At 42.3% G+C, this 14,465-nt stretch overlaps 1 protein-coding gene across 2 annotated transcripts in view; it reads left to right on the plus strand.

The window, feature by feature from the left end:
• LOC115028586 (chemokine-like protein TAFA-5) overlaps positions 1–14,262 on the plus strand; it is a 134,481-nt gene extending 120,219 nt beyond the window's left edge. For both annotated transcript variants that reach the window (XM_029462455.1, XM_029462456.1), the window contains exons 4-5: positions 8,733–8,928; positions 13,037–14,262. In XM_029462455.1, the coding sequence (XP_029318315.1) occupies positions 8,733–8,741 (9 nt within the window). In that variant the 3' untranslated portion in view covers positions 8,742–8,928; positions 13,037–14,262. The remainder of the gene's footprint in view (positions 1–8,732; positions 8,929–13,036) is intronic.
• Positions 14,263–14,465: the final 203 nt, after the last annotated feature.

Consider the following 14,465-nt stretch of genomic DNA (forward strand, 5'->3'; position numbering starts at 1 on the left):
TATACATACTATATATATATATACATACTATATATATACATACTATATATATATATATATATACATACTGTATATATTCTGTATGTATATATATACATACTGTATATATGTACATACTGTATATATATACATACTGTATATATGTAATATATATACAATATACAAATACAACATTTGACAGAAATTATGTTGTGTTGGAAAAAAAAAAGAGAAAGTATGGATGAATCCAGGAAAATGTCAAAAAGGCTTCCCGGTGTCCAGCAGGACCAGGGCAGCAGGCGCAGCCACGATTCATGATCCTGACGTAAACTTTATCAGTGGCAACCTGCCACATGAGAGACAGACACTCCGGGGATGATACCCTGGATGAGTTAGTAACATACATTTACATAAATGCATACAGATAGAGAGGGAGAAGAAGAGAGGGGAGGGAGGGGAGGAGAGAGGAAGAGAAGGAAGAGAGCAGGGAGGTGTCCCCTGGCAGTCTAAGCCTATAGCAGCATAACTAGGGGCTGATCCAGGGCAAACCTGAGCCAGCCCTAACTATAAGCTTTATCAAAAAGGAAAATGTGGAGAGTGTGTCTGCCTCCCGAACACAAACTGGAAGCTGGTTCCACTGGAGAGGAGCTCGATAGCTGAAGGCTCTGGCTCCCATTGTAGTCTTAGAGACTCTAGGAACCACAAGTAACCGTGCAGTCTGGGAGCACAATGCTCTAGTTGGTTTATAAGGTACTATGAGATCTTTAAGATATGCTGGAGCCTGACCATTAATTGATTTGTAAGTCAGGAGAAGGATTTTGAATTCTATTCTGTATTTTACCGGGAGCCAGTGCAGAGCAGCTAATACAGGAGTAATATGATCCCGTTTCCTTGTTCTTGTCAATACACGTGCCGCTGCATTTTGGATCAACTGAAGAGTCTTAAGCAACTTTTTGGGACAACCTGATAACAATGAGTTGCAGTAATCCAGCCTTGAAGTAACAAATGCATGGACTAGTTTTTCTGCATCATTTTGAGACAGGATGTGTCTTATTTTTGCAAGGTTACGTAGATGAAAGAAGGCAGTCCTTGAGATCTGTTTTATGTGGGAGTTAAACGACAGATCTTGATCAAAGATGACGCCAAGGTTCCTTACAGTGGTGCTGGAGTTAATGCCATCCAGAGCTTCTATGTCATTAGAAAATGCGTTTCGGAGGCGTTTAGGGCCAAGTATAATAACTTCAGTTTTGTCTGTGTTTGACATCAAAAAGTTGCTAGACATCCAAGTTTTTATGTCCTTAAGGCATGCTTGAAGTTTAGCCAATTGATTGGTTTCATCTGGTTTAATTGATAGATATAATTGGGTATCATCTGCATAACAATGAAAGTTTATAGAGTGGTTCCTTATAATATTGCCCAAAGGAAGCATATATAAGGTGAATAGAATCGGTCCAAGTACAGAACCCTGCGGAACTCCAAGACTGACTTTGGCTGTCATGGAGGATTTATCGTTAACAAGTACAAATTGAGATCGCTCAGATAAATAGGACTTGAACGGTTGTGCGGTTCCTTTTATGCCAACACAATGTTCCAGTCTCTGTAGTAGAATGTCATGATCAACAGTGTCGAAAGCAGCACTGAGGTCTAACAAGACAAGAACAGAGACAAGTCCTTTGTCTGATGCCAATAGAAGGTCATTGGTAACTTTCACCAGTGCCGTCTCTGTGTGTATATACATATTTGTACGTGCTGTTTGGTGCTGGGTATGTAGGATATTTGGGTTTATCAGAACCCTTTCATTCAGAAGTTGTGGGCCTTAAACCGAAACAAGGAGCTGAAAGACGCTAACATTCTACATTGAACTGAGGGGAAGGGTGACACCCTTTTTAAATGATACATAGTAACATGACCCCTTGGTTAGTGCAGCTTTAAACAACCCATAAAGTAAATTGAATGTTCAATCTTTTTGATTTCACATTTTGAGCCGTTAGCCAACTGTTGCAATACTACTGTACTTCAGGCCAGCGTGCACACAAGTACAGCCTACTAACAGCAAGAAAACAGGTTCAGCATTCACATCAAATCCCATGAAAATGTTTCTCCCTCGCCCTCCTCATCTGTAGCTCGTCTCCACAAACTGTACCCGCTCTGTTTACTTCCCCATCACTAGCAATTAGCTTGAATTAGGGACGTTCTTAATGTTAATGATGGCAGCAGATGGGGAGCCACCACTTGTATTTGCTAAGATGCCCATTCATTCAACCACCCGTCCTTCAAACCCGCTCTCCAAGCCTTCTCCTCTCCACTTCACCCCCAACTCCAACACACACACACACACACACACACACACACACACACACACACACACACACACAGCCTTACATCCTCCCACTGCTCTACAAGAGACGTAAACACTGTTGCTCTGTATGTGAAGTCTACACTTTAGCAATTAAAGAGCTCTCAGTTGCTAAACGTGTTACACAACACACACACACACACACAGACAGACAGACAGGCAGACAGACAGACAGACAGACAGACAGACAGACAGACAGACAGACACACACACACACACACACACACACACACACACACACACACACACACACACACACACACACACACTCTAACACACATAACGCAGCTGCCCTATCTGTGAATGTCAATGGGTGAACACTGAGGACCGGTGGGGCATCATTAATGCATCTGTCATGATTTAGTCACCAGCTGACTAATTTGTTTATGCCTTCCTGCTTAAGACAAACACATACACACACACAAATATGTACACACTGAATGCTGAAGATGATATGGTTTGTTATCAGTCAGCTGCTGCCTCTTTGCTCTTACTGTGTTGTGAGTCTCTCAGCAGCCTGACACAAACCCAAGCATACCTGCTTGTGACAACCGTGACATGTTCCAACTACAAAGTAATTTGTTATCTGGGCAGGCAGATAACCCACACACGCACACACTCATAGGCAACATATAGCTTGATCCATTTGTTATTTTTGACAGATATAAGAGCTAGTGTGTGTGTTGGAAGGGGGGTGGCTAATGGATCCGATGCATGTGCATCTTTTCGGGCTCTTACTGATGTTTTCAGCTGCGTATTCAGAGTTATGAATATGTATCCTTGCTTTCCTGTAAAGGGTGGCCTTGTACGCCGTGGCCTACATGCACATTTCATATCCTGCTTAGGACGTCAGTCAATGTCATAGGCTTACGCTGACAATATGTGAGACGTGACAGGTATTTCTTGCTTGCTTCATTGGCTACTTTAAGCTCGGTGACAGCTAGTCAAATGGCTGGACAGCTATGTGCACTCATCTGTGCCTGTCCGTGTGTGTGTGTGTGTTTAAGCAGCTTTCACTGTCAAGGATTCTAATAACTGGCAACAAGCACACTCGGGGTCATTGTTTAAAATTATTCTGAAATATTCATTTATGTGATGGATTAGCTGGCATAATGTGACTGCTCTGTTTATTAGCGGGCACATTGAGTAAAGTCTGCAAGATTTTACTTGATTTTACTCAACCATGCATGTAACACTGCCTGAAATGCATTAAAGGTTAAGGCCGATTCTCCAAAGCAGAAATTACATAAACCTCTTGTTATCTGCTGACCCAAGGGAGAATGACGGGCCAAAACAAAACAAGCAATTTACTCCTCAGCCTCCCTCTGGTTAACGTTGAACAAATGGCCCTTTCCCTCAGGCCTTTCAAGGTTAGGCCCAAACTGCAGCCGCCCCAATATCACCGAAGGATGACTGCTGGCTGTGCACAGTCCAGTGAGCATGTCCGACCTGTCCGTCAGGTGTTTGTGCGAAAACATCAATGCAGACAAACAGACATATCCCTCGGGGCATTTGACTAAGCCAAGTCAATCTGACTCAGACCCATAAAGGTCTATTTTGGACAAATGTCAGGAGGCGGTTTGCGTGTGTTGGTCAAATGTTTGAGAGTTTGTGTTTTCTCTGTCAAACAGAGAGAGATTGTTGTTCAGAATGACACCGCTGACCTCTCCTCTACCTTTAGTCTGCAACACGGCTCGGTAGGAGCTGCATGGCAGATTAGATGTATACTGTGCATTTCCCTTCAACCTCTCAGCGGCTACCTTTTGATGTGCTTCTATTAAAACAAAGAACTTCCTCGCGTACGTCTTTTCTCTCTGCTTGACTCCTTTTGTCTTTTTCACTCGCTGTCTTCTCACTTTGTCTCCCCTCCTCCCCCCCTCTGTCCCCCCTCTCCATGCATTCATCTTAGTCTGACCCTGCTTTGCAGAGTACATGTTGTACCTGTCAATAAAAACACAATATGGATTTTCTTTTTCTCGGGCCGGCTCCAGAACATATGAAGATTGATATATACATTGCTTATTGTTGACAGTGACGTTTTGAGTGAGCTTGCTTTTATTAGCGGCGCACAACAACGGCAGCTGAGAAGGACACATCTCAGCAGAGGTGCACTTGTGAAGCTGTAGCACATCATTTATTTCAGTATCAAGCGTCTCGCCCATACGGTGACACGTTTCTCCTCTAAAGGATTGACCTAACAGAAAATTGAATTCCTCCAATGAACCATATCAAGCTCTAAGACTATAAATGAGCTCCTTGGGTTCACTTAACTGTATTAATGAAACAATAAAATGCACATGGACACTCAACTGCATGTCCATAAGTAACCACTTTATTTTATTTTCTTGTTTTACCTGAGTACATAAAAGCATACGCCTGCCAAAAAGCGTGCTTTATGGCAGCCCATATGGGCATAAAAATGATAAATAATCACTTACAGAAATACTGGCTGAAGGGGTCTGTCAAAACATAACATATGTTCACCATTCACCAAACCCCGCCCCTGAATAGCAAGTGTCCAATCATAACTTGGCAACTGTAGCTGGGCTCCTTTTCTCCTCAACACATGAAGCATACTCTTTGAAAATACTCACACACTTTAAAGCAGGGGTGTCAAACATGCGGCCCGGGGGCCAAAACCGGCCCGCCAGAGGGTCCAATCCGGCCCGCAGGATGACTTTGCAAAGTGTAAAAATTAGTTGTTTTGATCATAAAGTAAAATACTGTTCCAGATCCCTGTGACTAAATGTTGTGTGTCTTTGTAGATACAAGTTGTAACACACATGTGTAAATGATAAATGAGGCATAATATGGTTGAAATTGCAACTTTTCTTCTTAAGAAATGTCAGGTTGTTCATAATGTTTTGTAAAAAGATAGTTCATTAATACATCAGAATGTACTTTATTGCTCTAAAACAAAGGGAAGAATTTGGAGTTGTTGTTATTTACAGGTTATTATGCTGTGATGTTACTGGTCCGGCCCACTTGAGATCAAATTGTGTTGCATGTGGCCCCTGAACTAAAATGAGTTTGACACCCCTGCTTTAAAGCATCTCAGCACTGTGTTGCTGGGTCAAGTGTGTTTTTCTAGAGCACGTCCTGAGTGTTTGCGATACCTTTTTGTAAATAAAATAATGTGGTGAATTAAGTTAGATGGGTCTGACGTCACGCTCCATCCAAGAGGATCAATGACCCGACACAGTGGGCAGGTATTATTGCTTATCCGCGGACATCTATACGTATTTGATGAAATCAGCTTTAGGATGTCTGTAAAGAAACAACCTCTTAATAGCCAACAGTTCGTACTTTTGTGGAAGGAAGCGCAGCTTTACTGTATGACTGTACTGCAGCAGCCTCCCACTCACGCTCGCTATCCATCAGTAGTGACTGCATCATTTAGTGATTTACCACACATGACAGTGAATATTCATGTATCCCATGTGCTCAGTGTGAAAGCCTTGCTTCACGGCGGCTTCTGGCATTTTGCTGTTTCGGTCCTGCCGTGACATAAAGGGGGAGCAGCTTTGTCAATCGGCGCTGGATGACGTGATGCCGGTCTGGTCTGTAATACGACTAACTAGCTTGACCTTTTAGCATTATATCACATAGTCATCATGTGCATATTTCAGAGCCTTAAACAAGGTCAGATCTGCAGGCTACACTCAGGCAAGATAAGAAGCCTGCTGTATTTGTCTTGTGTGTGAAATCGATTATCCGTGACTTCACATTTCCGGTGGTAAATATGCAAAAGGTATCATTTTAAAGTGCATGCTAGAATGGAAAGCTAGCACACTAACTAAGCGGTCAGGTAGAGGAGATTGTCTTTTGGACTGAATGTACAATTTATTCTAATTTAGATGAAAAAGAACTTGAAAGTGAGTTAAATGACAACTCCCTTCAGCTTTCTATGGTGGCCAAGCCATAATGGTTTCTAACCCACAGTGCCATTAAAACCTTCACACATGTTGGTGTTGGGGGTAATGTTCCCAATGTCAATAGAGAAACACTTTTATGCAGCAACCAGGGGTTAACTCCCCACTCTTCCACCATTTTAGACTGGCAGATGAAACGACAAAAGGAGCTATCTCTCTCTCCGCATGGGGCGACGCGGGGAGCTTGGTGAGAAAGAGGCAGAGTGAGTGCGCCATTAGAGGAGAAAACGAAATCACCTTGGGTTATCTGGAGGCTTTTGTGACAGCCCGATAAGATGTACATTTAAAAAAAGAAATCTGAAAAGCAGTGTAAGGGAAGAAAAGAGCAGCGTGAGGGAAAGACAGAGAAAAGGATTTGGGCCAGTCGGACGTATACAGCATCGTAAAACATTATTTAAGTCGGTCGGTGCGTATCAGGCACTTGTTGTTAAGCCCTTCAGTGCTTAAGTCCTTTCAAACGTATTTGTTTCTCTCACTAAGTTATAATTGCACAAACTCCAACTGCAGGGGAAAAAAACTTTTATCACTGCTGACATGTTTGTTTACGTAGCATCCAGTGCACACGCTGTAACCGGTGATTTATACACCGCAAAGACGAGAGCATCTGTTTCTGGAGATTCAGTCAAATGCATCCAGTTGTCTTGTACATTTCACATGTAATGATACAGCACACCATCATTAACACACATTGTAGGAAACAGTGACTCAAAATGTAGGAACCGGAACAATTGAAATGACTAAAGGATCCTTAAATGTGTAACTAGGTCTTAATCATACGTTCCATTAGGTCTGTCCTGATTGGGGTATTTAGGCTGTGAACAGAGTGCCATGAACATAAGTGGCACCTCTTGAGGAAAAGACTGTGATTACTGTAATCAAGACATTTCGGGAGAGGAAAAAAGGAATACGGAGAAGAAACATGTTTGAGCATGAGTATATTGTTTGAGCTTATGAATATTTGATAGACTCTGGCGAGAGGGTGAAATTCAACATACAGACAAACTACATGTGCGTGGAGATGAAGGCTGTTTACACATCCAGCACTCCCATCACGCCCTCTCTGTGTCTTCCTGTCATTGTCTCTGTGGAACCAGTTCACGCTGGGCCTGATGGGATCCTCCAAAGCCCCCTGTGGTTTTGGGTCGGTACAAGCCTTAGTAATTGATCCCTCTGGGCCCATCCAACAGTGGGTTGAACAGAATCACCAATAAGAAGAGAGAAAGACAAAGAGAGCCTGTTGCTGCTCAGCATTAGTTGTGTCTCACAGCTCTTTTCTAGAAGGAGCCGAGTCAGCATATCGTCTCTGGGCTTCGAAAATCCTCCATTTTGGGAAGCTGGGAAAGATATCGAGACTCTTATTAACAGCCTTCAAGCTAGTGGGATTGATCTGCTAAGAGAGCATTGTTCTATAAACCCAAAGCCTCTGCTAGCCGATGAAAGCGACCCTACCTGTATTACACTGCCCACTTTCATCATTCTCATTCCCATGTGGCCGAAAAAGGAAATTGATTTCATAAAGCAGGAAGTGATTGCTGTCATGTGATCTCAGTGAGAGCAGCACCCAGTTAGAACAGCTGCAGGTTATTCCAACAATGTGCAAGATAACATACAGAATGTTGCGGGTGATGAAAGCCATGCGTTTTCAAAGTGTCAACTTTTGACGAGCTAAGAAAAAAAACACTGTTTCAGCTTTGTTTTCCGATAATCCAACGGTTTTTAAATGGTTTATTTATCCATAAAGTAACACTTAACTCTTCATGTTTCGGAGCTCTATGTTTCTCCCTTCAGTGCTTATTAATAACATAAGTCTGCAGCCATGTTAGCTGCATTGTGAGGCAGCACTTGTGCACAACAGTGCTTCGAGCTAAATATGATTATCAGCATGCAAAAATGCTCACGTCGACGTGTTATTATGATAATTCATATGCTCTGCTTAGCAAGTACAATGTTTATCATGTTGACTGTCTTAGTTTAGCATATTAGCGTGCTAACATTTGCTAATTAGCACTAAACACAAAGTGCAGCGGAGGCTGTGTCATTCTGCAGGTATTTGTTTCCTGATAATAGTGCAGCAGGCTTCATCTGATCATACTTCATACTAATGAAGGGTTGTTATGCTAAACAATAGGTAGTGTTAGAAAATGACATATGACTTTCAAAGGATGATAATTTTCTACCATTTTTTTTATTATTTATTGCCTAACAAGTCAAGGACCATAGAACCACGAGTTGTTACACAGAATCAGACTGTTTCACGCCCACACTTCTATATTTAATATGCACAATTCCCTGAACAGATCATCGGGTTTGTACAAAACCAAGCAGTCACAATTTCAAGACACCTTGCTGAGACAAATTGATAATGGTGGAGGTGATGGAGCTGTGACTGAGCTGTGTGTCTAAATGTTGAAACATTCAAACTAAACGCTGCATCGTTGTTATAACCCCTCCCTCTCTCCTCTCAGGCTCTATGACGCGACAAGAGTCCCCTTCGACACTCTTGCACTATGGAGAGCATTGATGACCCCTTGACAGACAGCCAAAAACCATCTGCCAACACCACCCTACCACCACCACCACCATCAACATCACAACGACCCCACCCAAACCCTGGTCCCGCAAAGGCAGGAAGCAACACAAGCAGCTACAGAGCACCAAGAGGTACAACACAAAGCCCCTCCCACTTCCATCGTTCATCTGTGACTGACGACGGAGATTAATCATAAATGTCCATCTTTAAATATTGTAAAAGTGACCTTATGTCCCGGAGGTCATCTTATTCATCTTCAGTGTGGGGGTTGATAAAGTGGGTAATAGAGATTTTGCCCTCCATAATTTAAATCATTACAACCAATATTATAGTTTTATTAGTCCACAAACACGTCGTCCTGCAGCTTTTGCAGAACATGCAAGCAACAGGAAGCACACACATAAATCCAGATACAATTTAAACAACGTTCTCCTTGTTTGATGTCTTTATTTGGTTTACTCATTTTTTCATAAGCTCGCCATGTCCCTGGTGTGTGTTTAACCACAGAAAATCCATGTGTGCAGCGATACCAGTAAACCCCCATCGGTTTATTCTCTTGCAGTGCTTTATTGGCATGCCTTGTATATTGTCTTTAAAGTATTGTGTCAGATGGCGTCTGTGCGCTGGAATAAAACAAGGCGCCAGACAGATATTAATGCATGTGATTGGGAAACAGAGAGTAGCCATGTAGTAAATTGAGCGTACAAAGCAATAAAAGGGATGAGGCCGAAGTCATAAAACTGCCTGCTCTCATAGAGTTTCAAAAAACCAGGCTCTTCTGTCGGTCAATATCGTCAGCATTTATGACCCACGTTATGATTCGCTTTCGAGGAGGAAAATCTGATCTGGCTGCTTTTCAGGCCAGACAGCAAGTCTTCAGTGGAAACTATAAATAGCCATTGAACTCTCACGGTGCATCGTGCAGAAGATTATTGTCTATTTACTAACGGAGAAGGTTATCTCAGATTGGATTTAAACATTTGATCCCATAATGTGCTGCATAAAGGGAAACGACCACATCGCCTGCAGTCATCTGATGTCACAGTAGCTTACATTGCATGAACAGATATAATCTAAACATTACAGTGTGTTGAGGGAACATTTCAAGCTGTTTGTATCTAAAGTAAATCAGTGACATTTTGTTATTCCTTTCTGATATGAGAGCAATGTTAAATCTGTTCTACTGTTCCCTCTTGAGCATTAAAGTTCTGATCATATTGTAGAATGCAGATAGTAAACTGTGTTTGCTTTGATGTTCTAAAGAAATGCGGTATGAAAGGGTTGATAATGACATAACACCCCAGATAGCTTTGAACTCTCTCTTAATGTGGAATGGGGCTTCGCGTCTGGAGGCCTGTGCATACATGTTCATGTGTTTTGATCTTAGCGTCTGCTTCAGGCATTATCCGACTTCACAGCATGTAATGAGCGATTTCCCTTCCCTCATTAACCTGTGGATCCTTCCTAACCTACAAGTTCACTTATGAATATTCATCTCGCGGGCTATTGTGAAGCTCGCATGCTCCGATCCGAGAGGAAGCGTGCTCGGCTGCACGAGGCTTAACATTGCACAGCGAGGGCGGGAACAAGTGTTAGAAACAAGTAGTTGATGCAAAAAGCAGGCGCACATTAGAACGACAGATGAGCAGAAAAGGCTTTATTCAATTAGCTGATGTTTCGGCACCACCTCGCCTTCTTCAGACTGTCGCAACGCTTCCAGCGAATGTACGAAATCCTCCAATCAATCATACATCAATTAATCAAACCGTATACTCCATTACTCTGTATACTCTGCATTATTCACATCCATCAGGGTCTCCATAAAGAGTTTGGAGAGGCAGAGCGTGCCTATTCACATGTTCACTGTGGGTCACAGCACTGTGACATTTTCAAAGGAGTCAGCGAGAGTTCACGCAGACAGGAAATGTCGAGCCGGGGCCATGTGTTCGCTTTAACTCCCAGCTGGAGAGTGCCTCCATATGTATTTTGTATCATTTCCTGCAGCTTCAAACAGATGTGGCTGCATGCACCTTTCATATGCATTCAAGGAGAATGCATATAGAAGCCAACACAAATGCTCATTTATACATCAAAGCGCTTCAACTTTGCCTGGAGACAGGAAGCTCTAAGTATCCCCTGAAATCAGAAGTTTAATGTTTTCCTTGTCCTCGACTGAATGCTGCTGGGTGCTTATCAATATGTATTGAGTGGATCGGCTGCTAGCTCCATAACAAGAGAAGTCTGCACAAATTGGACATTAACACAGATGGATTGTGTCCCCTTTCTGTTAGTGAGACACCGGCAGCCGTTATCAGTCTCACTCGAAAAGTCTTATTCTCTTCTTGGTCTTGTTTTGATAGCCGGACCCGGCTGTACTCACAGTGTGTCCGTGTGTTCAGTATCCAGACAGGCTCTGCATCACATTTACCTCCACTCTGCATTCCTCTGGCGCAAGAATGTAAAATATTCTCCCACCGTTATAAGATATAAAATAGAGTAATATGGTCGTTTCCTGATAAACCAGAGGTAATAATCACCTAGGGCCTGTGAATTTTATTCATAGGGCAAATTCATCTCACATTCATCTGACATTCGTTCCTCTTTTTAATAGAAGGCTTGCATTTCCCTGGGATGAGATTTGTGTGTGAGATTTATGGGGAACCATTTGCCACAGTGAGAAAACCAGAGAGAGAATAACAGAAGATTACCACGGTAGACTCCCATAAAACAGGGCATCGTCTATTTAAATTAATTTGCATTCCTTTCCTTTTGAGATTTCTGCAACAATGTTTATATGCAGTGATTCTGATCTGCAGCATCTGGCCATTTGGTGCCACTGTAATCTCAGTGTGCCCACTAGGGGGCGTGGAGATAGGGAAGTGTGTTTGTACTGAGATTGAACAGCTGATTGGGCAGCAGTCACAGTCGAGCAGTTAGCACAGTCATGCCCCCGCTTTAAGGTGTTATACCTCTGGGTCATTTCATGCCCGGCGTCAACAAAACCATGACATTATCTGGATTAATCCCCGAGCGCAGTGAGATGTTTATTATTCCCAGAGCATCAGACAGTGTCATCTGTGAATCATGCTAGTACTCCATCCAACACCTGCCTCTTTCATGGCAATTTGCACCCTGTAAAATCATCAGGAGTTCACTATTATGAATTCAACTTCAGCCGTCTCTGAAGGCACCGGCGCCTCCATCGAGTTGGCTGTGTGACTGTCGGGGGCCAGATGGCGAGGAGGCTTCCAAATGTGTTGTGTTGGTAGATTCATTGTTTCTCTGTTACTGGGTTACTCCCGCTGAAGAGTTCTAAATATGTGACTGGAAAAACACTTACACTCCTGTAATCAACACCTTCATCTGGTGAGGAGACATTATACACAAGGATTATAGTTACACACATTGTGCATCGATTCTCCTCTCCAAAGTCATATTTTTTCTTTTAAAATAATAGACAATGTATACTATTATGATATATGTCTGTTAAATATGAAGCTTAATCCCAGAGCAAAGTATGTGAAGGGTCTTGAATATATTGTGATATATACTGCTTCATATTTAACGCACAGATATAAAAATGGTATCAATCTTGTCATCTTGCTCTCGGCAAAAGAGTGACTAAGCATATTTCCTAAAATGCCAAACTAGTCTTTTAAAGAGTATTTATGAAAGACAGGAAGGCACAATTATACCACAAAGTAAAACTGTTATTCCAAACACAAAGGGATTTATTGCCGGGAGTTAGAGAAGATCACTGGCACTTTTAAGCCTGTACACGTAATATAAGGCTACTGCCAGTTAGCTTAGCTTAGCTTAGCATAAAGACTGGAAACAACTTGCACAAAACCCCTCAACTGTAAGTCTAAAACATTTTCTTTTTAAAGACTCTCTAACCTGCTGATGAGTTTAGAGGCACAAGAAAGGCACATTGTATTCCTCCTGTTTCCGGTCTTTGTGCTAAGCTAACTGTCACCTGGTTCTTTCTTTATATTTAACTCTCGACAACCAAAGACAAACTTTCACTCCAAGTCTTCGGTAAATGTCAAATGTCTTCATTGTTGAACAAAAGAGCTACTCTGCTGCTGCTTGTATTTCTATTTATATACATGCAGTACAAACTACAATGAATTATAAAAATGCATTTCTTCTGTCACTAGTACACCTCCAGTCTGGAGCTGCAAAGACGGTGTGCTCAAACAACCACCTGATGTTTGCTCTGTTCTTGTTGATCCACAGGTCTCATAACACAGCCAGAGATGGGAAAACTAGGGAGTGACTGTTCGAGGGAGCGAGCTCGCCCCTGGACACTGGACACACTACTCGCTGTAAAACACTTTCCATTTCCTGTGACTGCTCCCTCCTGCTATCTGTCGTTGGGTCAAGGTGTTGCGTCCCCCTCCTCTCCGCTCTATCCACCTGCTCGTGCCACGGAGGATCGGACACCCTAAGAATCCCATGAATGGTTTTTGCCTCATTGGAAGTACTGTGTTTGAAACTGCTAACTGCTTTGAATGAGGGATTCCTCACATCCCTCTCTCCTCGCCTCTAGAGCAGGAGCTCCAGAGCAAAGACGGGATCATTACATACCGGACCCTGTTGCTTCTCAGACCACCTCGCGAGGCCGCTACAAACCGAACTGAGCGCTCTCTGCTGTGAATAGGCCTTCTGCTGGAGTAAACCTCCCATATTTTTATAGACCAAAGAGCAAAAACAACAAATGCGATCACTACGACAGGGTGGACCAAGTGGACAAGACACACAGAGACTTTGTGAACTTGATGTTTGTGTCGCCCGGCGTCCGGCGGCACAATCCAAGGAGTGCTTTTAAAACTTTCCGGACATTTTTTTCTCAGACTAAGCCCACCACTGTATTTTGGAACTGGAGATATAGGTACTACATACGTATAACTGTGTATCAAAAAAAAAAAAATCTGATTTGCATTTTTCAGTAGCTACAGTTGGGACGGCCTGCAGGAAGCAGCGTGGAGTTGGTTACGGAAATCCTATAAAAGAGACGATGATATCTACAGAGAGTATAAATGCTATTGAGTCTGAAAAGAAAGAGTAAAGAAATGTCATTAAATGTATTTTGAAAGGCCCTAAAAAGTTATATATTTAACAGTTTTATATGTTGTACCTTTGTAGAGAAGCTTATTGGACTTAAAATGTGGTCACAATGGCAGTTTAGTAGGATGTGAACAAATGCTGTTGTTCTCATGACTGCTGGCTCGTAGTCCCAGGTTTTCTGTTCACACCTCAGTAGCCGCTTTCTTTTCATGGTCATCTACAAGTCACTGTCTATCAGAAGCATTAATGAAAAAAAGGAAAGTGACACAATTTATTGAGGACTGATCTGCAGCCAACTGAACATTGTAAATCTATGGTAGTCAGTGGAAGCCATTGAAATCTGCTAATTTGCTATTGTATTGTACACGGTGTGGAATACTGACTCATTTCCTCTCTATGGGTTTTGATCTCTTAATTTATTTTTGTGTTTGTTCTCGCACAAATCTGGCCTCTCTCTGACGGCGACGAATACAACAAAGAGAGAAAAGGGAAGCATTGCAGAAGCATTAGAGTCATTTACATACATTTTTTTTATCATGGAATATTTTAAGAATAAATTAAATACATGAAAAGAAACATCCTCTGCACATTTAGATGG

The sequence above is a fragment of the Cottoperca gobio genome, chromosome 23 (genome assembly GCF_900634415.1).
Source record: "Cottoperca gobio chromosome 23, fCotGob3.1, whole genome shotgun sequence".
Taxonomy (NCBI): Eukaryota; Metazoa; Chordata; class Actinopteri; order Perciformes; family Bovichtidae; genus Cottoperca; species Cottoperca gobio.